General features: G+C 32.2%; 1 protein-coding gene and 1 pseudogene across 4 annotated transcripts in view; one reads left to right on the top strand and one right to left on the bottom strand.

Annotated features, from left to right (window-relative positions):
- Positions 1–21,466, top strand: part of LOC127735488 (uncharacterized) — a 121,217-nt gene extending 99,751 nt beyond the window's left edge. For all 4 annotated transcript variants that reach the window (XM_052245668.1, XM_052245667.1, XM_052245666.1 and 1 more), the window contains exons 7-11: positions 5,499–5,644; positions 9,196–9,343; positions 15,904–16,040; positions 17,350–17,403; positions 20,291–21,466. In XM_052245668.1, the coding sequence (XP_052101628.1) occupies positions 5,499–5,644; positions 9,196–9,343; positions 15,904–16,040; positions 17,350–17,403; positions 20,291–20,514 (709 nt within the window). In that variant the 3' untranslated portion in view covers positions 20,515–21,466. The remainder of the gene's footprint in view (positions 1–5,498; positions 5,645–9,195; positions 9,344–15,903; positions 16,041–17,349; positions 17,404–20,290) is intronic.
- Positions 21,047–27,391, bottom strand: LOC127733687 (putative nuclease HARBI1; annotated as a pseudogene).
- Between the last annotated feature and the right edge of the window lie 606 nt (positions 27,392–27,997).

Here is a 27,997-nt window from a genome sequence, read left to right as displayed (position 1 = left end):
ACACAGCGAGAAAATCCTGTCTACAATTTATATGCAAGTCATTTTCAGCTGGTACATTGTATATCACAAAAGAGTGGAAGTTTAATTTACTTGACAAATTTCAGATTTTTTTCTTCAAAATCAGACATGTTCAATTAGTGTTTTCTTAGAAAAAAATGCTTATGGGTTGGGAACGCCAGATAAAATCAGGTGTACAACCAAGTATATGCAAAGAAAGCAAAATCCATTCCAAAAAAATGTATCAATCTGTGAACATTGCATTGAACTGAGGAACTGTGTAAATCTTCTAAATCATGTTTATAGAATGTTTAGCAAGGAGTTTTTTGTCTGTCAGTCAAAAATAATTTATATTTAACATTTGACTTATGGTACATTTTTTTGTAATTGTCAAATTGATACATGTAGGTAGCAGTTTGGAATTGAATGAAACTAACATTAGCGTTAAAATGACCTATGACAATCATTTATGACAATTTATATCAGTATGCATCTCGTAAAAGCAGACATACTGAGCGCAAAGCAGACTGCCAAAATCCTTTAAAATTGCATACAAGTAGGTAAATTTTGTTTTGTTAAAAGCAGACTTTCTAAATTCTGTGAACTGGTTAGGTAAACCCTTCATTCAGGTTATCATCCTTTAGATATATTTCTATCTAAAGTGAGGTATTATTTTCAGGTCAATCAAATACATTAAAAAAAGAACCCAAAGAAAGGATAATTTTCAAGATTAAAATTAATTTTGATAAGTTTCTATTTTCAGGAATACAGAACTTCATAAATGCATTGCTTTGTTTTGTGTAATAAATTAAAAAAAATCGGATGAATTTTGTACAACAATGGGGCATGTGAAATGAAAACTACAAGGCCATGAATTTAGGGATAATAACCACTCAATTAAAGACATACTGGGATTAATTCCCCTCATCAATTCATACAAAATCTTGAAATATTTTATACACAATCATAAAAGTCATCATGGTCATAACAAAACTAAAGTATCTGCTTATATGACTTTTATGTTATTGTGCATGAAAATTGACATCTCTGATCAGTGATTAGGTAAGATAATTGATGCTAACTACAATCTTACAACAAATATTTGGTTTCAAAAGCACTACTTTCAAGAGACTATCTATCCATAGGCACACAGTGATATTGAAATTAATCTTTCAGTATATTCAATGTTGAACATTCCAAATTTTTCAACATGGCCCTCAGACCTAAAGAAAATCAATCAGAAAAACATCATGTTGGACAGCTGTTTGAGTTGTGTTTCAGACACAAGAGTAATGTTTACATTTTATTTCTCAAATATTCTTTGAAAAGACATTCTTTACTGCTCGGTAGTAGGATAAAAAAAATGACTGAAATATTACGAAAGTCCAAACTTGAAAATAATTGGACTGCACTTCCCCTAGGAAATGTGCATTTACACCACTTACCATGTAAATCCCAGGTTAAACAGATGGGAAGAAAACGATAGGTGTGGGGCAGGTTCATTTATAAAACATGAAACCATACACCTTATCGTGCCTTAAAAGAATATGTAAAAAAATACAAACCTTCAATATCCTTGTCCTCATATGTGTTCCAATTTCTCAATGAACAAACTTCATACATACCCTTAAAACTATTTTGTTTTTTGGTTACAAAGGATGGGAGAAAGTAACACAGAGGTTTCAAGTCCCAGATCCAGTACATTTGTGAAACATGTTTACTCGAATTTATAACAACTTAATGTGTCTTCATAAGAGCCAAAGTATTCAACTGTTGGATTTCCCAGCAAAAAGCCCTTGTATAGTATAAGATTTATGAGGCATAAACATCGCAGCTTTATCTCAAAGACAGAAAAAAATGTTTAACCATTAGACCTTTCTTCAACTTCCCTGACAAGTTCGTCATCGATGAAACAATGAACAGATAAAGCCACCTCATGATTAATAATAGAAACTCAAACATTTTTATTTATCTCTTTATTTATTTGTTCATTTTTTTTTACGATGATTATTTCTAAAATCAGTGCATTTTCTTGACTTGATTCGTGTTTTTAGAATTCGCTATATTGGAACACAACAGACTTTTCTTAACATGGCTACCTACAGACACAAAGCTTTCCGAATGACTGAACAATGTATCACTCAGACGTTTGAAAACACAGATGATTAACATATATCCAGGAAAATCATTTCTGTCATTGATCACAATGGTTATTCAAATAGTAGGGTCCATGGCGGACAAAATAGATAAAAAAAAATATTTGTTTAGATATTGCAATAAAATTTTTTCGGGTCAAGCCATTTTTTGGGTAAAGATTGCATCAAATGCAATGAAAAACCTATGGTACTAACTTGATATCTCAATCTTCCAAAGTTTATTACTACCTTTCATAGTTCAAACAAAATAGTGCAGTGAAGTGATCATTCTTTAGATCCTATCCAGTCAATGTCAAGCAATTTATTAATGATGTGTTATACTTAGATATTCAAGTTACATTATGATTTGTATTTGAATTACCATACTTATCAAGAAGAATTTTCTATATTAAAATGAAAATAGGCTCAACTACAAATGTACAATCATGAACAAAGAAGGATAACTCCAACTCAAAATATAACTAAATGCAATTCAATGTTTTATTTTAAATTCACAAAATTGAAAAATATAAGCAATCTTTACCGTTTTGTGCTCACAAGCACTTTGATTCTGGGTCAGTCAGAGATGGGCAAACAAACTTAATATTATTTTAGGCCCTATGACAAACACATTTTATTTAACATTCTTGTTCAAGTTTACTTTTATACTACTTTCACTCTCTATTTATAATTACTCTCAATGGTGACTTTATGATGTGTAAATTATCACTTTCAGTTTTGTACTTAAGCATGTTTTTTCATGCCATTGCTGCACCAGAGGGGGAATTAAGTGTTACCTATGTCCCTCTGTACGTCCGTCCATCTGTCCGTCTGTAGTCCATACGTATGTGTGTCCCGAAATTGGTGTTCTGTTCTCTAACTTTAGTTTGCCTCAACTTTATGCTATGAAACATATACACACTGCTTAGTCCCGCAAACCACAGATCAAGTTTGAAATTAATTGGTGTCACTTTTCCCGTACTAGAGTTATGCCCTTTACAAATGGAAAAATTGCTGAATTGTTCGTTACCGTTCTCTTACTTAAGCTTGCCTTAACCAAATGTTATGAAACTTATACAAAATGCTTATTACCACAAAACTCAGATCAAGTTTGAATTTGGGTGGCGTCACTTTTACCGTTCTTGAGTTATGTCCTTTTATAACGTTATATGCAAGCCAAGGCATCATCTGTGTCCCGTGGACATATTCTCCATTTATTTGGTCTTTCCACTTTTCAGTGGAAAGACCTATTGTTTTTGCTCTGATTATTATTTTTTTTTTCTTCCGCAGTATTACCGGTATTGTTTCACAAGATGTCACTTTGATATTTGGTATATGATATTGAACAGTTTATACTATTTGAAACTGACCCTGTTTAACCGAACACTTTTTCTTGTAGGAGTTATATCCCCAAACACTGTTTTTCTTGTGGCCACATCTCCTTCGTGACTGTAAAAGTAACCGACAAATTTATTTTACCAAATTGCTCGCTATATCTTCAGGATGTTGAGTTTGGTTTTGACCGAAGCGTTCCGGAGACTCCGTATGAGAGTTGTTTCCCCTTATGCATTTGATTTAAGTTATATGCATAAGTAAACCATAAGTGATAGAGACCTAGGGTCTTTGGATTTGAAGTCTTTGGTTCCAAAAAGAAAATAAGGTCAAGGTCAAAGGTCAAGGTCATATTCTAAATTTTTTATTTTGGCTTTTTTTCACTTCTTTTCAAAAACCGTATAAGATATTGACAACATTTTTTTCATTAAATTGTTAGTTGCGACATGTTGTAACACATACATTTTGGTTGAAAGTGTACGCCGACATTTAATGGGAGTTTTCTCCCTTCTTATATTTAATATTACGAGTATGATGATATGACTCATTAACCATATATAATAAAGACCTAGGGTCTTTTGATTTGAGGTCCTGGGTTAATGACCTTGAAATTTAGGTCAAGGTCATAGGTAAATGTGACGTTCTAGTTTTTGACCTTTGCTTTAACTCTTTATGTATACATGATAACGCCATAAGACTTTGTGCATTAGGTTGCAAGCCATATGACCTTGAAAAAGGCAACTGGAAGTGACCTTGTGTAAACCGGAAGAAGCTATTTTTTTTGTACTTATTTAATGTAAAAGTATATAGAACCATATATTTTAGGAATCAGTGTCAAGTAAACTATCAAATAATACAGGAAGTGATATTTTTCAAATCGGAAGTAACAAATTATCTCCCATATTTCAAACAAAAGTGTATAGAAACCATATATTTTTGGAATCAGCGTAGAATAAGCTATCATTTGACACTGAAAATGACATTTTAAACAAGATAGTAAGATTTTCATATCAAAATATATCGTTTCTGGTGGCTGAACAATTGGTTTTGAATTTTGTATTGTTTTTATCCTGATTATGGTGCGCAAGGTACTGAAACATGTAGAGTTCATTAAATTACTGCTGCCATACCCAAAGTTTTGTCATTATAAGAGTCTTTACAATAAATAATCTTAGGGTTAGGGTTAGGGTTAGAATTATGATTAATTGAATAAGACTGAGAAAAAAAAAGACAAAACAGAAGAGTTGACTTCAACATGCATATTTTAAATCAGGCAAATTTAGAAGAATTACCACTTTAAAGGAAAGTACATATAAACATAAGCAAGGAAAACATTTTATTTCTTAAACACTAAATGATTGTGCCTTTGATTTATGCATAATTACATATATTGGTGTAGCTTCACATGAGAATAAAACAGTATGATTAAGTTTACATTAGTACTCATGCAAAAATTATGCATGTTACTTTTTCCATCTAGTCAAATGTGTATTCGAGGTTCAACTTTATTATAAAAAAAAACAGATGTTCTCCCTTGAGGGATCTCTAAATACAGGTTTGGGGGTCTCAGTGGCCCAGTTGTCTAAGTAGTTCAACTACTGTATTACTAGCCTGTCAACACTGAGGTTGTGAGTTCAAATCCTGCATGTACTGGCAGGTGGAGTCAACTCCAATCTTAATTGACACTGATTGTCAGCTTTCCTGCCTGGTTTCCTCACCTTATACAAACTGTCTGCCACGAAATAGCCAATAATGCTGAAAGTGGCATTAAACATCAATCAATCAATAATACAGGTTTGACTGAATAGTGTTATATTCTGCATTTTATTCTATAAACTGTAGATTTTTTTCACAAAGCTGCTTATGTCTTGAAAGCTATTGACTCTTGTTAAACTTAGATTTGAAGTTGTCTGAATATTACCTTTTGAAAATAATAGAGGCATGATATTGTATGGTATTTACTGCTTTACTCTGAATATTATTTAATTACAATGCAATTTATGCATGAAACATTTTATTTATCAACTATTTTAGAAAGCTGACAAGTTTCAAGAATTGTATATCTCCAATCAAAACTAAGTGTGACGCTATGAAATCTTCTCAAGCACAGCAAATTAGCAAGGGTATTGAGGCAGCTTTTAGTTATACTGACTTAATGTGTGGCGCTGATTTTAAAGCAGGTAGATATATAGTTTATGTTAAATACAGTTGTTTCCTCTTAATTGTATACTGGTTACTGGTGTAAATGTTGATATTTTTTGAGATTTTTTATCCCTAAACTTATTATGTGTGGTATAAATTTGTTCATCAGATGATAAGTGTGCCCTCAACACCATTATTGTTGAGTTGTTCAAAGTACTTGAACAAGGGATATATTGTGGGGATTTTCTGTGATCAGGAAATAAGCAAAAACGATCTCTTACTTACATTTCAACATTTAGAGAAGCCGAAATGATGGAAAAAATTATGCAAATATCAGAAAAACACTTTTTTAACAGAAGTAGTTGTATGCATATTTCTAAACAAAAAACCTTCTGAGACAAGTATGAAGGACCCATGATATTGGTACAAACAAGCATAAAAACTAAATTCCTGTAAAAAATGTTGTTTGGATAGTTCTTATCTAATTGCCAATTACTATAATTGCAATGATAGTTGCATTTCCCCCTGCAATTAGATGCAGAAAATTGACTCATTTGACATTCTGACTGGGCCCAATACAATTGAGTCAATTGTATCAATTTAATAACAGAAATCAATTTATTCCATTGACCTAGAGATTGAGAACCATTAACATCTTGAAAAAACAGGGACAAACTCCAGTGCTCTGAAAAGGAATGCAAGTTTCTGCACCAGAAGTGACACACATGTGTTGTTCCTGATAAATGTAAATCTGGTGATATGTCATGTATGTTGTTTTGGAAGATGTTGATTTTGTGATATGTTGTTTTGGACGATGTTTATCTGGTGATATGTTGTTTTGAAAGACATGACAAATGTAAATCTGGTGATATGCTGTTTTGAAAGACATGACAAATGTAAATCTGGTGATATGTTGTTTTGTAAGACAAGACAAATGTATATCTGGTAATATGTTGGTTTGGTAGACAAGACAGATGTAAATCTGGTAATATGTTGAATTGAAAGACATGACAAATATAAATCTGGTGATATGTTATCTCGGAAGACTTATGTAATTCTGATAATATATTGTTTTGGTAGCTGTTAATCTTGTGATATATCGTTTTAAAAGACATGACAAATGATAATCTGGTGATATATTGTTTTTAAAGACATGATAAATGTAAATCTGGTGATTGTTATTTTGGAAGACATAAGTTAACAAATGTAAATCTGGTGATATGGTGTTTTGGAAGATGTAAATCTGCTGATATTCTGTTTTGAAAGACAAGACAAATGTAGACCTGGTGATATGCTGTTTTAAAAGACATGAAAAATTTGAATATGTTGATATGTTGTTTTGTAAGACAAGACAAATGCAAATCTGGTAATCAGTTATTTTTGAAGACATAACAAATGTAAATTCTGATAATGTGTTGTTTTGGAAGACAAGACAAATCTTAATCTGATCTTATGTTGTTTTTGAAGACATGACAAATGTAAATCTGGTAATATTATATTTTTGAAGACCTAACAAATGTAAATCTGATATGTTGTTTTGGGAGACATGACAAATGCAAATCTGGTGATATGTTGTTTTGGAAGATGTTAATCTGGTGATATGCTGTTTTGAAAGACAAGACAAATGTAAACCTGGTGATATGCTGTTTTAAAAGACATGACCAATTTAGATATGGTGATATGTTGTTTTGGAAGACATGACAAATGTAAATCTGGTGATATGCTGTTTTGGAAGACATGACAAATGTATATCTGGTAATATGTTGTTTTGGAAGACAAGACAAATGAAAGGTTTCCATGGACATCATAAAAAAAGTAAAATAAAAATACTTAACTCCAAGGCAAATTCAAAAAGGGGGGAAGTCCATAAAAACTGACATATTCAAACTCTATCAATCACCAGAACAAGTGAAAAACAAATGCAATGTTCCTGACTTAGTACAGGCATTTTCCAAAGAAACATAGATATTACAAGTATTACTGGCATCAGTTATACTTATAAAGCAATGCATTTTGCTTTATGAATAACATTTTATTTGTGATGAATATATTCACTATCCATTTTCAGAATTGATAACTAAAAAGGAATAACAGGAATTCTAAATATACTGTACAGTACAAAAGGCCACATCAACAAAAACATACCTACAAAGAATGACAAAAACATACCTTACAAAGAATGACAAAAACATACCTTACAAAGAATGACAAAAACATACCTACAAAGAATGACAAAAACATACCTACAAAGAATGACAAAAACATACCTACAAAGAATGACAAAAACATACCTTACAAAGAATGACAAAAACATACCTTACAAAGAATGACAAAAACATACCTACAAAGAATGACAAAAACATACTTACAAAGAATGACAAAAACATACCTTACAAAGAATGACAAAAACATACCTACAAAGAATGACAAAAACATACCTTACAAAGAATGACAAAAACATACCTACAAAGAATGACAAAAACATACCTACAAAGAATGACAAAAACATACCTTACAAAGAATGACAAAAACATACCTACAAAATACCTACAAAGAATGACAAAAACATACCTACAAAGAATGACAAAAACATACCTACAAAATACCTACAAAGAATGACAAAAACATACCTACAAAGAATGACAAAAACATACCTTACATAGAATGACAAAAACATACCTACAAAGAATGACAAAAACATACCTTTCAAAGAATGACAAAAACATACCTTACAAAGAATGACAAAAACATACCTACAAAGAATGACAAAAACATACCTACAAAGAATGACAAAAACATACCTACAAAGAATGACAAAAACATACCTTACAAAGAATGACAAAAACATACCTTACAAAGAATGACAAAAACATACCTTACAAAGAATGACAAAAACATACCTTACAAAGAATGACAAAAACATACCTACAAAGAATGACAAAAACATACCTTACAAAGAATGACAAAAACATACCTACAAAGAATGACAAAAACATACCTTACAAAGAATGACAAAAACATACCTACAAAATACCTACAAAGAATGACAAAAACATACCTACAAAGAATGACAAAAACATACCTACAAAGAATGACAAAAACATACCTTACATAGAATGACAAAAACATACCTACAAAGAATGACAAAAACATACCTACAAAGAATGACAAAAACATACCTTACATAGAATGACAAAAACATACCTACAAAGAATGACAAAACATACCTTACAAAGAATGACAAAAACATACCTTACAAAGAATGACAAAAACATACCTACAAAGAATGACAAAAACATACCTACAAAGAATGACAAAAACATACCTACAAAGAATGACAAAAACAATACCTACAAAGAATGACAAAAACAATGATTAATACATAGTCTTAGAGTTCTTATCCTTTTACCTTTTTCCTGTACTTGTGTTGTTCATATGATATATTTACAAATTCAAAGTGTATTTTATAAACAGAAAATAAAACATTTTATTTGAAAAAAGGACAAGAATACTAAAGATTTTCAGCTTTAATGTAAACTGTTGCATGTGTTGCATACATTATATTTAAACAAATATTTTGTGTATAAAGGTTTTATGAAGCATGGTATGGAGTGTTTTGATAAAGCATCCTTTAAAAATGCAACTAGTGCAAATTGTGCAAGCATGATGGCTCCTAAACCAGAACCAGAATCTTCATCTGCATCTCCAGAACCAGAATCAAAAACTCAAGAATGTCAGTAAGTAAACAAAAGTATTGGTGCATAGCATTGAGGTTTGTTTTTATTACAAAGTACAAAAAATAAGAACACACCAATTACTACTAATGGACTATCAAAATCCTAGGTTGAAAAAGTAAACACAGTACAACTGGGCAAAAGAAGTGAAAAAATGAAGTAAGGACAAACAACAGTTCACAAATACTACTGAGTGAGAGAAAGTTAATGATTGATCAACATGAACCAAAAAAAAAACCCACAAAAATCTGGGAATGCACTTTGATGCTCTGGAAGTGTAAATCATTCTTGCATAAATATATATACTCTCATTCTTGCATAAATATATATACTAGTAGATATATTTCTAGCTGTTACACAAATTAATTTTTCCCTAAGAAAATCTCTCTTGCCATTTAACCTTCCAGAACTCCGCTATTTTTACCATTTACTATTTTCAAAATATCTGTTTTAAGTACCGTTTTTAAAATGACCGATTGAATGAGATAGAAATTGAGAAAGGGAATAGACTTCAGACTTCATAAAGAATTTTGCAGCACCACATTTCTTCGGAAATTGAGAAATTTAAACAAATGTTATGTTTGTCTTTTAGCAAGATACTGTATTGATAAGGCCACCCTTAAAAAATTATTTGTTTGATGTTACCTACCCATGCCTCATGGGGTTAGGTAGGTATGTTGGGATTTCTTTTTTTTTTTCTTGGCCAACAACATAAATTACATGTTTTAGAAAATGACATAAGAGCAGGAAAAAATGTTTAGATAAAAAGTTTGAAACAATTTGTGTCATAAAATGGATATTTTTTAAAACTCAAGAAGAGATTTTATATGAATTTATTAGGGTTAAATATACTTATCCTGGTTTTTACTATTGTAAATATAGAATATTTCGCATTTAAACGTTTTAGTATGTTCTCAATCGCAAAAAAACATTGAGGAGACAGAGATTTAAAACATCCGGTAATGTATGAAATCTACTCACCTGGAATCAAGGTAAGTTCAGTTTTATATGGCGTTTAATTGGACAACCAAAATACACCAAAAAACAAAAATTTATACCATCTGGTGGCAGATTCTGGTAAGTATATTTAACCCTATGAATTCATATAAAATCTCTTCTCGAGATTTCAAAAATATCCATTTTATATGAATTTGGTTAAATATACTTACCATTGTATTTTCTATTATAAATGTAGTATACTCGCTGATTATCAAGCAGTATTTCTCTGTAGGCGGCGGATAAATTCCTGATAACACATGAAGAAAAAATATTTTTCTTCAAAATGATACATCATTAAACAGTTTTTCATACGACCACAAAAATTTTTGCGGTCGTATATTGGTATGACGTTGGCGTCGTCGTCGTCGTCGTCGTCGTCCGAAGACACATTGGTTTTCGCACAATAACTTTAGTTTAAGTGAATGGATCTCTATGAAATTTTACCATAAGGTTCAATACCACAAAGGAAGGTTAGGATTGATTTTGGGGGTTATGGTACCAACAGTTAAGGAATTAGGGGTCCAAAATAAGCATTTTTGTAACTTCCAGACAATAACTTGTGTTTAAGTGTATGGATCTCTCTGAAATTATACCACAAGTTTCCATACCACAAAGGGATGGTTAGGATTGGCTTTGGAGGGTTATGGCTCAAACCGATAAGGAATTAGGGGCAAAAAGGGGAAAAAACAAGGGTTTCCTGGTAAACGGACAATTTAAAAGTAGTGTAAGGGAGGTAATCTAAAAACAAAATTGTACAATGTTGGATTACCTCCCTTGCACTGCTTTTAAAATATATATTTAAGACTTTTATGATGTATTTAAATTGGTAATTATGGTTGCAAACTCCATTGGAAATTTGAGTTGAGATTATGACCATATCTTGAGGGAAAGAATTTTTTATTGGAAAAGGGGGGGGTGGGGGAGGTGTGTAAAAAAGAAATTATGGGGGCATTTATTTTTTCCTTTCAGATTTCAGAAATAAAAAAGAAAATTTCTTCAAATATTTAAAAAAAAAATTAGTTACTACTAGTCATCTTCCTGAAAAAAAAAACATATAATACATATACTGTAACACTTAACATATTTTGTATATATATATGGTAAATTATATGGCCTTCCAAATACCGTTTCGATCCCTAACATCACTGAAGAGACATTAATTGTCGAAATCCGGATATGGTGTACAAATTTTTGCACCTCATGTTTGTGTTATACCATCTTTCCCACAAGTTTATTGTTTTTTGTTTGGCATTAAATTAATATTAAGATCCATTTTGTTAGATCTGGTGATCAATTTATTTGGCAATCGCCAATGGCAGTCAGCAGGGTTTAAGAAAATCAGTTGTTCGACCTGTAAGTCAAATGCGTTTTGTTAAAATAGACTTTTTCACTTTTTTGGTCTTTTGAAAATTGTTGTTTGTGCTGTATTTAGACCCCTCTACCAAGAAATTTGTTTTACATGCACGAGTATAAAAATTGCGGTTTTTATCCAACGCAATCATAGGTTTGAACGTTGTTTTCAATTTAGACTTGTTTATATTTTTTCGTTTGGGCTTGTATTATATTTTCCTTCGGGTTTATATGATCCGTTCATCCTAGTTCGACTCTTTAAAATTAAAGAGTCTATCCTAAATGGAGGTAAATTATATGGGCTTCCAAATACCGTTTCGATCCCTAACATCACTGAAGAGACATTAATTGTCGAAATCCGGATATGTTGTACAAATTTTTGCACCTCATGTTTGTGGTTTACCATCTTTCCCACAAGTTTATTGTTTTTTGTTTGGCATTAAATTAATATTAAGATCCATTTTCTTAGATCTGGTGATCAATTTATTTGGCAATCGCCAATGGCAGTCAGCAGGGTTTAAGAACATCAGTTGTTCGACCTGTTAGTCAAATGCGTTTTGTTAAAATAAACTTTTTCACTTTTTTTTGTCTTTTGGAAATTGTTGTTTGTGCTGTATTTAGACCCCTCTACCAAGAAATTTGTTTTACATGCACGACTATAAAAATTGCGGTTTTTATCCAACGCAATCATAGGTTTGAACGTTGTTTTCAATTTAGACTTGTATATATATACATTTATATAATGGAATTTCAAGTATTTAACAACCCTTTTACTGTAATATCTTGTCTATTATAAACAAATTTACTGTAATACTTTGCAGGAATTTTAAGTCCCTCAAATAAAATCATACAAAAGTTGGTTCAGAAGACCGATCTGCTGCATCTAAAATTTATTTTGTCGAGGCTCCTTTATATAAAGCCCAACTTGGAGCAATTGCTCGTGTGGAATGACCCTTTACTTTTGAATTGTCATTTGAATATGCAGATCTAATTGTTTGGACAATCCAGCTTGAAATTGTAACTGACGTTTCAGGCTAATGTGGTTCTTTCATTGCCAAAAATAACTTGACCTTGTCAGATGCCTCTAACTTTTGTCTGATATTCTTAGTCTTATCCAAATAAATGATAATTGACCTTTTTGAATCTAATAACTCTCTTTCGGGAAAATGCGGTACATGAATTTTTTCCCAAAGTGACTTTGCCTATCTTGTTTTGAAAGTCCATGTCTGATAAAGGTTATACCTTTCTCTTGAACCTTCATAGATGCTTTATCAGTTCTAAGACTTTACAGATCACTAATTCGTCTAAAAGTTGTTATAGCTATGAGAAAAACTGTCTTAAAAGTTATAAACTTTAAAGATGCCTCACATAAGGGCTCAAAAGGTTCATTCTCTAAAGCTTTGAGAAATATCTCTAAATCCCATTCTGGTAATAAATTTGTCTTAGGAGGTCTAGAATGAAAAACTCCTTTTATCAACCTTGAAATATAAGGATGTTGACCAACAAGATAATTTTCAATAAGAGACAAACAAGCTGACTACGTGGAGCGATATCCAGATATTGTTCTGTACTGTAAACAGAGATGCTAGAAATCAGCAATCTGACTTAAAGTAGCTGAATAGGGATCAATTTGTTTCCCACCACACCAGCTACTGTACTTTTTGAATTTTACGATATAGTCTCGTTGTGTACCTTTACTCTAAGATGCATTGCGCCAGTTTCTAGTCAATTCCTTTGAAATTTCTGTCGAGAGGAGCCATGGGGCTAAATTCAACATTTGAGGATTCGGATGACATATCTTGGTTTTTGGTTGGATCAACAAATTCTCTCAATGTGGCAGTCTGATAGGAGGCACTATTAATAACTGGAGAATAAATCATCCAATGACGGAACTTGTAAAAACTCGACTGAACTATCATGAATTGGAAAACAATTCTTGTAGTCCTTTTTATATGCAGAAATTCTGTCTGTTTTTTTAACGCCAAGAATTTTCTAAAATGTCAACCTGTGCTGGGTCTAAAACCAAACCGATATTACATCTCTCTTGAGCAATATCCTCCTTAAATATTTTGGATAGAAAGTTTACATTATTGTTTGTCTACCCTTGATCTGACTTATCATGATCATTAGAAAGAGAAATACTACCATGCACATTTGAATTTTGTACATTATCATGTTTTATAAACCGTTTACATTTACGATTATTGACAGTATCAAATTCTTCAGTGTTATTTTTAACTGGACTACCTCCAGACACACTTTCTTCATCTGACCTTGTATCCAGATCATTTCTTTCACATTGCTGAACATGTAAAGATATTTCTGACCTTTTGTCAATATCTAGGTTCATATAAACCCTTGACGACCCAATATCTTGGTCCAAGTCTGGTTCTAATGGTATGAATGGCCTACGCTCCTCTGATGGGATGTTACCCATTACATTGCATTCAGAAATTTATGATAAAAGTTCTCCTCAAGGTTATGGAGTTTTTTTTTATCATATTCAGCCTGCATGTTAGCTGATTTTGAAGCCCTAGTAGCCTTTTTACCTGCTGACTTCTTCTCTGGTTCTGTTTTTGTCCTAGCACTGACCTTGCTGGGCTATGAAGAGGAACGGTCTTCTTTCAACAATACCGTGCATGGTGCAACCGGTGCCGACTCTTCATACATATGTATCGAGTCATTCTGCTTTCCCGTCTCATCCATGAATAACCATGGATACAACAATCTTGTATTTAAATCATTTTTTTGTAGATTTTGATGAGAACATCCGTTCAATTAAACGCTAAAAATAAAACTGAACTAACCTTGATTCTAGGCGAGTAGATTTCATACATCATCGGATGTTTTAAATCTTGGTCTCCTCGATGTTTTTTGGGATTGAGAACATTTTAAAACGCGGAATATTCTATATTTATAATAGTAAATATCATGGTAAGTATATTTAACCAAATTCATATAAAATTGTTCAGGTAGACTGCTTTTTAGGTGGGAAAGTAGGCAACATCAAACAATTTAATTTTTATTTTTGGCCTAAAAAGCAACAAGATTTATTGTATGCAATGCTTGGGTGTAAGTCATTTGATAGAAACAAATTTTTAATTACCAAATTTATCTACCTCATAAAAAGGCATTAGGCTTTTCTGATTTTTGCTTTGAATGCAGTATATGTACTTGTAGCATATTTATGTTAAAAAACTTTGCGGAAGGTATTTGCAAAGATAAATACCAGCGAATACAAATGCAGCTTACATGCATATAAAACCATTGAATAAATATTGATGGATATATATATTCAACTTTAATTGCATGTTTACCACACATAACCTCAATTGAACTTTGAAACTGGTAAAACAACACCCAGTGATCCATACAGAAAATCAATTAAGGTGAGATAGACAAAAGATAACAAATAATACTCCCAGCCGAATATGCAACTTTATTGTGTGATAACAACTTCATTAGATAATGACCTTTATCGCTATTTTGTGTATTTTTCCTTTGATCTTTTTTGTGATCATTTTTTCATAGCACGCTACTCGCTTGAGATAGAAAATTATAGCTAGAACTTAAGGGCGCACCCGCCGTTGTCATTACCAGGCCTACTCCTTTAAGCATATGAGTAAACACGTAAAAAGTAAATATACAGTAAGAAATTTTACCTATGGAAGAGATTTAATACTGTAAATTCAGAAATTAATTATTGTGAGATTTTTATTAATGGGAATAATACGACTGAATGAGTATTGCAATAATAAAAACTCACATTCTTATATCAGAAATATAACTGTATACAGATTTTCCTGAAATCGCATTAATCTCGCATTTTAGTACATTCTACAAAATTCGCAATTATAAATGCACGCAATTATTTCTGATTTTACAGTATTAAACAAGATAATTTGTTGAGAATTTCTTTTTTCAGAGGAAAGACTTCTATGCGGAGTGTTCCTCAATATATTGGAGTATTTTTGGTTATGCTCTTGTATATATAGACCTTATTGCTATTTGGAAATCTCCAAGAATTTGTGCTTCTTGAACTATTGACGTCCTACAACAATCACTTTTCCATTGTGGCGTCAGATATTTTCTATTGTGACGTTAAAATTTTACGGGAACCTTTGTGATGTCCAGTAATGGCGGACAAATAGCGATAAGGTGTATTGCATATCTGTATATATTTCTGTTAAATCTTCAGTATATTATACTTTAAGGCGTACAACATCGATGTTTGAATGTTATGTCCAGCAGGTTGAAGCTGAGTGCGGAGAGGATGCAGTAGAGTTTATTTCAACGGTTAAAGGCAGATTCATGAATGTTATACTCGTAAACCTTAATTGTCCAACAAGTGGTAATTACACATACATGTGTTGTAATATCCTAAGTAAAAGAATGAATGTTTAAACTGCATTATGTGATCAAGAAATAAGTAGATATGGGTTATTATTAATTGAAAGGGGAAAGATGAGATCTTAAAACATAATTTATTCCTGTCACGTCAAGGGAATGAATGTCAAATTTTAGGTACTTTGTTACTAATATCTTATTTACACCATGTTGAAAGATATCATTGAAAGTATTATCTGATTACAAATCAGCAATTGTGGTTATACACTTCCAAAGCAAGATTTCTAGGATTGAAAATATCTGTGACTTTTTATCTATGACTATGTCTTACATTCCTCAAAATATCCTGATGTACTTAGTACTAAGGATGATTAAGGTGCAAAAGGTGCCAATGAGACAACTCTCCATCCAAGTCACAATTTGTAAAAGTAAACCATTATAGGTCAAAGTACGGCCTTCAACACGGAGCGTTGGCTCACACCGAACAGCAAGCTGTAAAGGGTCCCAAAAATTACTAGTGTAAAACCATTCAAACAGGAAAACCAACGGTCTAATCTATATAAAAAACGAGAAACACTTATAAACCACATTAACAAACGACAACCACTGAACATCAGGCTCCTGACCTAACACAAGTGCAAACAAATGCAGCTGGTTTAAACGTTTTAATAGGCGCCAACCTTCACCCAACCTGAAACAATAGTGTAACATCACAACATAGAAAGACACACTATAAAATATCAATTGAAATGACTTAACTCAATCAAAAGACATATAAACAAAAACAAGTGAACATACACTGAATGAATAAATTTGATCTATGACACAATGTTAATACAAAATTAATAAAACAAGGGGGCTAAATTTAAAACAATATCAGAAAGACAACCATAACCTTGGACAAAATGCCGCTAAATAAAATAACGTACACAGGTAAATAAAAATAATTTTGTTGTAAGGTATACATGGAGTACGGAAATAATTTTTACAAAATAAATAATTTTGTTGTTCCTAATACGAGAACAAAAGTGAAAATGTATCGTCATACTAAACACTTATCAAAGGTGGTATATATTAAAAATTAGTGAGACTAGATATAACACTGAAAAAGTAAACATTAAATAATAAAAATACAAAGGTAGTACTACATTTAAACATGGGCTCGGCCTTTATATTTGTAAATTTTATTCCTCTTTATCACTTGGGATAAATTTTGAATATAAAGTCCCAGCCTATGTAAAATGTCTTAAAAATCTATGTCTTACATGAATTATTTCTTAAGTAATATATGTTGACATGAAATTTTTATATAGGACAAAATGGTGTAGAGACAAGTACACAAAGAAGTTATACCAAAAAAGCTGAAGGTAAATTTCAAAACACTGATTCTGGCTTAATTTCTTCCAAAAGTTAGAACAGACATGTAATATTAGTTTCCACAAGGAATTGTATATTTAAATATGCAATTCCTTGGTTTCCAATCAACCATATCAAGCATAAACTTGGGTGTTTATTATCATGCTTTTAGAGATATTCTAAATATATGTATATTGATACTTAAGAGATATATTTATTTCATATGTAGAATTAAATTTAAAATTCCATCTACCACTGAAGCAATTGATGGATAATTTTATTGAATAGATAAAGATGTATACATCATTGTATGAAATGTTTTTTTCCTGAAATATTATTTTGTTTTTGTTCAGTTTGTATACATAAATACAACTTTATTATCTAAACACTTGTTAGATCTGTAAAACAAATATTTGTAGGTGAAAATTTTATAAGGATATGAAAATGGAAATATGTATTACAAAATAGAGGGGAACTTAATTACTCTTTACATTTTAACAACCAGGGGCGGAGCTACCTTCTTAATCACAAACTGAAGGGCGAGGGGTCTGGGGCCGCCTAAGGCCCCAGTAGGTCCAAGACAAAGCCCTGGTAGGAGTGCAAGGGGGCGAAGCATATATATAGCGTTTCAAAACAATGACAATCGTAATAAAACTTGTACATTTTTGTTGTGTCTATTTTGTCAAGTATTTGTTTAACTTCGAGTCGAATGAAGACAGAACATTGCCGTTTCGTTTTATGTGCGCCGTGAGACCTTTAAAAACCACGGGAATTTGCTCCATATTTTTTGTTACTATAAAACACCCATGCAACCACGCATCCCATATTGCCTGCTAGGACCCGAAACTATTTTAGTGTTTCGGCAGTTAAAGCTTGGGATGGTCATCTTAAGATGCATTACTTTAATATATAATCAAATATGAGGATTATTCATGTAAATAATGACAGATCTGCCATCATCAGGGGTCCAACTGTCAATTTTATGTTAAAGTATTTAACTTTGATCTAGTAAGCATGTCTCCTACACTTTTATGTTTGCTATATGCAACTATTGCTGCAATATTGAATACTTGTACACATTCTTCGTCAAACTGCAATAAATACCAGTGTTTCGTGATACGTTTTTTTTTTTTATTTTACGCATATATGGGTTATATTTAGTTATTAAAACTAACGGAATATTTTCTTTTTCATTCGATTTGTTTTGCTGTAATAATTCAGTACAGTCAACTGATAAAGCATCCGTAATACTATCATCTATTTCGACGTTATCATAACCCCTATCGAATAATTTCACTTTGAAATTAGTAAAGATTGTTTATTAATTTGTTATGGTCACTTGTGTTTCTTATCTGCCGTATTACTTCACCTTTAATATATCCTCGGAATACATTGTTGTGAATGACAGTTATTTCGGTGCAGATAGAGATAAGAATTTGTTTCTTTAAAATGTATTTTAATGTCAAGAATGCCATGTGTTGTAAATCTTTGACCTTTAATTGCACCAACGTCTAAGAATGACATTTTATCGTTTGAGATTTCATAGGTGAACTTTAATAAGGGTTTCCAATTATTTGCTAGACGGAAAAAATCTGTTCTATCATATATTATGAATCCATCGTCCCTATATCTGCCATGATGGTATTTTTGTCTTTATGTTAAAATGCAGAAATTGTTTTATTCATTATTTCAAACATAACCATATTGCACAATTGTTATTTGCATATATATGGGATAATTGCATAAAGTTATATAATACAACAAAGTATGTTCTACATAAACAGTGTATACTTACTTTCCACCTATTAGTTTTTGAGCTATTTCATTGATGTCTTTATTGTAGTAATTAAGGTTATTTTGATGGCATTTATTGGTGTGTAAACTTACAAACTGATTAAAATCTGATTGACTTTATGTGAATTTTGTTAGTGAAATAGTTTACACATCAAAATAACCTTAATTGCCTATGATTTGCAATGAAATGATTAAAAAAAAAATCAAATTTTTGAAACGGAAAGGAATATATTTTGGCCAGTACAAATTCTTATTCATGACGTCATGAAATGGGTTAATCAATGTGTAAACTTTTAAGTCGTCATGGTGCTGACTAATATATTTCAAGAAAAATACAACACAGAAATTATGACGTCATACAATCAAACTTAAACAACCTGTTGCAAGAAAGAACAAGGTTGCTGCATTTTTAACAGTTCAATGTTTTTTTCACCCTACAATAAATAAATCAAAAGATGCTAATCAGTAACAAAAATATTTAACACAGTCTAACAAATTATTTCAGCTGCAATTGTTTTATATTCATTTATTTTGTGATACAGCGCATACAGCAGAATAAACATGATAAACAAAAAGATTTTTAACACATTGTATATATATATATATATATATATATATATATAGATTATACCACTGCATAGAGCGCGATACGATATTTATCCACTCGAGACAGTTACATTTTCAAATTTAAAACGCGAGGCTCGCCGAGCGTTTTAAATATTTGTTACTGCCGAGAGTTGATAAATATTGTATTGCACGAGATGTGGTGGTGGAATCTGTTTTTCTAATGATTTTAAGACGATATACAGACAATCTTATTCCTTCTTTTCGATCGATCTGCAAAAAGATGTGTTTTTTTCATGTGACGTCATCAATCATGGTCGCCTTTTTTCATGACGTCTCAATAGGATATTCAGAAGAAAGCGAGAAAATTTGACGTCATCATCGAATTTTGACCAATGAAGAACTGAGATCAAACGAACCACACATTGATTAAATAAAAACAATCAACAGGTCATAAAAAAAGATAAATCGTTTAAGAATTAGAGAAGTATATATAACATGATAACAAACTTATGTTAAATTTATATTTCATGTTACTAGAAAACTTAAAAAGGGGAAGCAACAACAGAAGGACTCTGGCAGAATTAGAGGAAGAAAACCTGATTTTGGAGAATGAACGTCTACGGGAAGAAACAAAAAGGCTTAAACTTGTACAAGAAAATTTAAAACTAGAGAAAGAAGTGTTTATTTTGAAAAAAAGATCTCTCATGTGTAAATTGCAGACTGAGTATCTTGATTGTGTCCAAATTTTAAGTGAACCATAGAAACAACATGTGTAATACCGAAATCTTAATATTTTGGTGTTAAATTCTAAATAATATAACATTATTGCTATTTTTTCCCCAAACACATGTTTATACTTGGTAAAAATATTGTTTAACATTGTAACCATTTTGTCTCCTTAACATAACTCCATATCATTCAAATGACACCAACTGTACGGTATATTTTAAAATTTTTGTATCTTGGCCCTTTTTTTAAATTTTACATAAGAGGTGGCCGCGTATAAAACCGTTGCAGGATGGTAGACTAGGTGAATCTTTGTGCAAGAGATCCCTTTGGGTATATTTTTGTATACTAATGTTTAAATTCAAATAAAACCAAAATTGTATTTTTACCTGCCAGACATGAATGAAGAAAAATCCAGGCTAATATTATCTACATTGTATAAAAAAACATAAGAATAATTGATTAACTAATCAAACATTAGGAATTCTTAACTGACTAAAAATTATCTTTTTAGTGAACAAAAGTTATGAATTAGTTATTAATGAGAATATAAACGTGGTAATCTAGTTACATGTCTACAAATAACAAATTTTTCTCAAAAAAAATGTCTAGCTATGTCATTCCTCTTTGCGGTGCAATCAAAAGTTGGGTTGATATTAATGTTACCCATACAATACTCGATAGCAATTCCCTCAATATTGTTATTTATAATGATATCGTTGTGATTAATTCCAATATCATGTAAAATAACACAGGATGTTACATATTTTACAGACTGATTTGGTGTTGTTCTGAAGCCATCATGCAAACAGTTAAACCTCCTTTTTGATATTCCAAATGGTTGTTCTATTAAAACCCAAGTTCTACAAAGTGCTCTATTAAAGTTTCCCTGGCAGTTATTAACTGGACTTAGATAAGGGGTCATCAGGTATTTGGAACATGGATAACCGGAGTCGCCTAGTAACAATCCTTGGTGAATTCCTGTTAAAATAAATATATTAAATATGATGTTCACGGATCGTATTTCAAATAAATTAAATAATTGGAAACTTAATTTTAAGTATTTAGAGGTTATACCAAAACTATTTTTGAAACTGCTACTTCCCAGTTTTATGAAATGAAAATCCAAGATTTTTATATTCCATGTATACATCATCAAAGGGAAGTAATTATATAATTATCTCCCCATGATTGCTGGAAAATTATAAATTCATAAAATACAAGCACAATAATTCATTTTGCTCTCCTTCAACGTAATTCTTTTTATTTTTTTAAACAACCTATCAAGACCAAATGACCAAATATGTATATATGTTCATTACCTTTAGTGGAAAATTTGAAATGACTTTTATTAGTTATTATGCGGTATGATTTACGGTAAATATACAGGTTAGTGCATCATAAGCCTTAAAAGGCTGGATCATACTATATGATGCTAATAAATCAAATATACAATTGTAATGAATACCTAATATATGTTACATGTATTATCATATGTATTAGGGTGCACTTTAAAAATAAAGTATGTATATATCTATATGCCTTTTTTTGAAAATTTTAAATTTTGTTACCAGTTTTACTATCAAGAACATTCAAAATGACATTAAGTTACCATTTTCAAATTGTTGACATAGTCCACTTGTTCTAAATATTCAACTATCATGGACTGATCCTGGCCATTTTGCACACATAGATGTAACTCGAAAATTTGGATCACACACCATCTGTTAAAAAGTGAATCAATTGGTATATTTTAGACTATGGCAACATTTTTTTCTTGTTTGAAATATTACTATTGCATATGGGCTAAACATTATTCTAATGTAACACAGTATGTAACATCGAATCTGATTGGCTGACATTCAAATTTTCAGGAAGTAAAATACATAGAATACCTGCCACAATGTAGTATTAAATTGCACATAACAATTCTGCTAATTTGAATATCTAAATAAATGCATGATTTTAATTGTTGCATTAAGATATAGATATCTATTTTGTATTTAACTATCTTTCCAAATTTGCTGTTCAAAATTCATTTCCTGGGTACCATGTAAAAGTAAATGAATCAGACTCTATTAGTGAATTATGATTTTTTCAACACAAGACGTTACCATATTGTTGGAATTATTTTATTCCGTTAACGTAAAGCTTACTTGAATATTTAAAGAGTGCATTCCTTTTCTGTTTACGGAGTCGGCTTCATTTTCGTGAGGGCGGATAATCTTAACAAATGTTCTATATATGCATCCTAGTACATTCGGAAATCCTTAAAGTAAAAACAATTCATTATAAGTTGATCAGTATCAAGTGCAAATGGGTAAATTAATATTATATTCATTCAAAATTCTTCAAAAGTATTTTGATATTAGATTCTATACACTATTATTATATCTTCTGTACGTTTGTGCAGTGATAGTTGTCAATACACTATTTTGGCAAAGTTTACGCTGATAGAAAACATGGTACACTCTGTCAATCTACACACTACATTAATAAATAATAAGATAGTTTATGCTAAGGGGGATGGGGGTTGAGGGGGGGGGGGGGGGGGGGGGACTTCTGGCCCATTGACTAAAAAGGTATTGAGAGTTATATCACAAAATGTGAAAAATTCATTAATCTGAACCCCTTTATGCTCAGGATACATTACATTTTAAGTAGTTGTAGTGTTAAATTTAATTGTTTGCAACAAAGATATAGTTGTAGGAGGCCATAGTTCAAAATGGCTAAAATCAACATTTTTGAAAATTTTATGATTAGTGTATATTCTTGTATTGCTTACCTGTGTGGAAAATACGGCTTTATCATTATTTGAATGTTAGTTTCCTACATAGTGCATCGCAAGTTCTACTACTTGCAGAAGACAAATAAGGAACAGGTACATGGATTTTCTTGGAAATCGTGCTCAAAGCTCTAAAATTACCCCAAACTACATGTCCCCACTCCAAAAATACCGAATATCGTATCGAAATAGACATCTTTATAATTAAACAAATCTTACAATTTTCTGTTTTAAGGTAAAAAAAAAATACAATGTAGAATGATATCAAAAGGCTTTAAATAGTAGCTGGCTATGGTTTCAGATTTATTTTAATTTTTTATAGTGTCCTTGATATTTTGTCAACTACATAAAGACAACGTTTTTGCTTGCTATAATATAATTTCTGACACCTCTTTTTAACTAGAAAGTGCCTCAGCACTAACTCTACATATCATTATAATAATGGAAGCATAAAAAGATACCTCTGTAAATGGTATCAACAATTATTGGCATTTAAGTAATTACATAAGTAGAGGTAGCCCCGTATTTTTTTAACTTGTCCACATGGTAACGTGGCTTTTTTCAAGATAACAATGGAACACCACGTTCACATCTATATCATTATAATCAATTTTCTGTGTTTTATAAAAAAAAAAGCACAGTGTATGTGATGTCGAAGTATCAGTGGTATTAAAAAATGCCACAAAGTGTGAAGATGTCCAATACATTACGGTCAACTGCATAACAATTGACCTAATTTTGTTCTGTAGTGGACATTTTTGGTGTGTAGTTGACAATATCGTTATCTCCTCGTCCGTTTCTGCATCTTCAGATTCCGTAGTTACTTCAACAGAACCATCCTTAGTCTCACTCGTCTCGCCGTTGCCTTCTGTCCTTGCCAAAACCATATAAGATTTATTCACAGGGAAGCAGACAAGAAAAGAATAGAAGACATTTTACTCAAATGCAGGACCAGGCCCGTCAGGAGTACAGGATACGGGTTTTTTGTTTTTAACGGAAGGAAGGAAAAGAGCTTAGTCTCTTCTGTTGTTTCTGTTTTCTCATCGTCTCCAGTTGTTGTACCTATCTCCTCGTCTGTTTCCGCATCTTCAGATTCCGTAGTTACTTCAACAGAACCATCCTTAGTCTCACTCGTTTCGCCGTTGCCTTCTGTCCTTGCCAAAACTTACCATACGCCGTCTGCAACTGCTAAACCTTCTCCAGTCGTTATAACCGACTTTTTGTCTGCCTACACTAGGGACACAGGGGATGATGTTGCTTTTAACGTCCACATTCCAACATTTTAGCCTACCAATAGGCAAGCAACCATCACCATCGAGGAATATCGAGACATCTAGATCTTCACCTCCGAGGATTGTGCTTCCCTCTTTGCCACTTTTCGCCTCCAGTGAGGACTCTGCAATACAAACCTTTTCTATGGATATACAAGGAGTTTTTCCCCCGCCTATACCAACAGACCAGACGGAACTGGAGGACCATTTGAGGTCCTTATGTAACTGCATTGACCAGTTTGGAAGGCAAAGAGAAGCCGCGAAACTCAGACTAGAAGAGTTGAAGAAGGGAAAATCTTCATTTGAGAAGGACAAAGAGCTCAGGAGAAAAGCCGAGTCAGAGAACAGAGAGCTCCGCGGACAGCTTTCTGAAATAAAATGGAAGGAAAGCCTCTTTGCTGACAGTTCCCCGAATAGTAGTAACTGTTATAATCGAAGAATTGTGATTTACAGGAAAACTTCTTTTTATGAAGTGACTTTAAATTAATTATTATAAATATTGGTGATTTTGAATTTATTGAGAGACAGTAATCTTAATATTTTAAAATGTGTTTACTTGATTGTTATTATTTTACTATATTCAATGTACTCTCATGAGGACTAATGTGCATTGGTTGGTGCACATTAGGATTTAAGGGCATAGGATACAGTTTCGATCCCACGGTGAATTTTTGACGAAAATTTGCATACAAGATATTTTTCACATGAGCAATTCAAATTTGTAATAAAAACTATACCTTCGCGTGCTACTTTAAGAGATAATTGGGGTCGAAATTTCAGACATTTACTCAATATTTCGGATTTTTTTTTTTACATTTCTATCCTTTGGATAGACATACCTAACTTTTTTGTTTTAAAAGATAAACACAATCGGAAATGTAAAAACATTTGCAAAAATCTTCTGTAAGCCCCCAGCACACTAGACAGAGACCATGAAGATCCCAATACGATCTATAAAAAAGATCGCGGTGAGATCGTGGTTTGATCGGCTTGAATATTCAATATTTTATAGTTTTCACGTTCATGCTACGACCTTGCTATGATCCTTATAAGATCCTTCTACGATTCCGCTACGACAGTAACACGTTCTAGTTACGATCTTGTCACGCTCTTGTTACGTCTAAGACCTTACCACGACTTACACGATCTCTGTACGCTTCTACCAAGACCTTCCCGATCGCATTACGATCTCAATACGAGTCTACTACGATCTAACCACGACTCCACTACGTTGTCACTACGCTCTTCGTTCCTATAGATATCTTGACTTTCCCATTATACACACCAGTTCTCTTGAGAAAACATTCCACTAAAAGTATCAAAAACATTTAGAGGTCGTGGTTTTAAAAGTAGAGGTATCAACAGAATGAGGTCGTGCAATTGTCGTGGCTAGGACGTAGTAGAACGGTAGTGAGGTCGTACTGAGGACGACAAGCGCGTAGTAGCAGCGTATTATTGTCTTCCTGGTCGTAGAATAATCGTATCAATATCGTAGTAGAAGCGTAATAAAGACGTAGTAGAATCGGGATAGTCTCAGTGAAATCGTAGTAAGGTCGCAGCTATAAATTTGTATAACAATTCTTTGAAAACAATTAATTTTTATCAAAGTTTCAGGATTTTAGAAAAAAAACGGCATTTTTTGCTGTACATTTATCTAATTTAAAAAAATTCATCGGTGACTTTGCATAAAAATTTGGTACATATAATCTCCATAATTAATCAAACATAATGCAATTTTAAAAAAGAGGGGTCCATGAACTCGTTTTGAAGTTATATCAGTCTGAATGATAAAAACCAGTCGAAAAATGGATCTTTTCCCAATATGTCACAGTTTGACGTCGCGAAAAATTACAATTCACGTTAGCAACGTCATTATCTCCCCTGTAACTGTATCGTATGCCCTTAAGAGAGGGGGAGTGTAGTGATAGACGTTTTCTATATTTACTCCTCTCGGGGGTTACCTTTTGTTGATATGTACAACATATTTCCCTTTTAGCAAGCGCAAATAACTTATTCCTAACGTTTAAAATTCTATCGGCACTTCCTGTTTCCCGACCCCGGCCGGGTCTGACCTCGGTTTAAATACAGCCCATCTCCGACGTCCCGGGGATAGACCGGATAGTTACGTCACTGCGACGCCAACTTGAACTGTGGACTTTTTAGAACGTAACCAGAACAACAATTTAACTCTGGTAGGAATTGTCTTCCACGAACATGGAAACATTGTTATATTTATTATAAAGTATAGCTAACTAAATGATAATAGTCATTTAAACGGATTTCTTAAATTAATCAAATATCCCAGAACTTGGGTAGAGAACGGGAAAACGACGAAGTCTGAAAGAAAACACAGTCCCGTTACAGTTTTAGAGGTGTTTGTGAAACACCAAAAAGTCTTACGATTGATTTGTGAAACGATGAGGAGCAGATACAGATTAAGAGATGACAGATACTTACCGGCAATTCTTCTGAAACCCGCGGGAAAGAAATTACGTTCCGATAAACTGTTATAATGGCCTGACAAACGTCTCTACATGCCCTTTCAGTTGCTGACTCCGATATTCCTAAACTGTCTCCAACTAAGTTCAAGTAGGTGCCGGTTGCCACGAATATTAGGAACAATAACAACTGTATCACTGGAGAAAGTGCAAAATTTCTCATAGTTTCACGATGTAAATATTCATTAATTCCATTCAAGATGAAAATAATGGTTGGAAGACGGAATCTGTATTTATCAAACAATTCCTCGTCCTCCAAAGACTCAAGTCGATTGAGTCTGTCCTTGAAGACTCTTGGCCTAGGTAAGTTCTTATTTAACCTTCGATTTCTAAGATGGCGTTCATGGACAGCAGCCATTTTTATAGACTTTTAAGTATATGTACTCAAAATTTAAGAATATTCTTAATCTTGAGTAAGAAAAAAATCTGAGATTTTTTTATGGCGGTGTATTCTGCTGAGAATAAAAAAATTGAGAAAATTCTCAAGCTGAGCAAAATATTTACTCAGAAGGTTTTATTGCGCGGGGCCCGGGTTATGTCAAAGAACGTTCGTCCTTTTTCTAAAAAAATTCATCGGAAGATACCAAGACCTTGTTAGTATTATTCCGTATCAACTTCACAAATAATACATGATGGTCTTGAAGAATAGATTCTAGGTACTGACGTTGTTTATCATCTTAATAACATTTTATAGTGTTCTTTTATTTGTCTTTTTAAATATTTAACCTCTACTGTTTAGTTCATTTTTGGTGATATCCTTTTGGCGTGGCTCGGTACTTTTAGCCTACATCCCGCCATTATGTTATTGTGCTGTGGTCATCTTTTCTTATTCTTGTCTTTCATTTTTGCTTATGTGCTTTGTCTATGCCATTTTGTTTTTCTTTGTTGACATATTTGTTTGTTTCATAGTGAATAAGATTATTACACAATGTTGACTACTGTATCCCTATTTTTGACATTTTTA

The sequence above is a fragment of the Mytilus californianus genome, unplaced genomic scaffold (assembly GCF_021869535.1).
Source record: "Mytilus californianus isolate M0D057914Y unplaced genomic scaffold, xbMytCali1.0.p SCAF_3, whole genome shotgun sequence".
Taxonomy (NCBI): Eukaryota; Metazoa; Mollusca; class Bivalvia; order Mytilida; family Mytilidae; genus Mytilus; species Mytilus californianus.
This window is presented reverse-complemented; position numbering and strand designations above follow the sequence as displayed.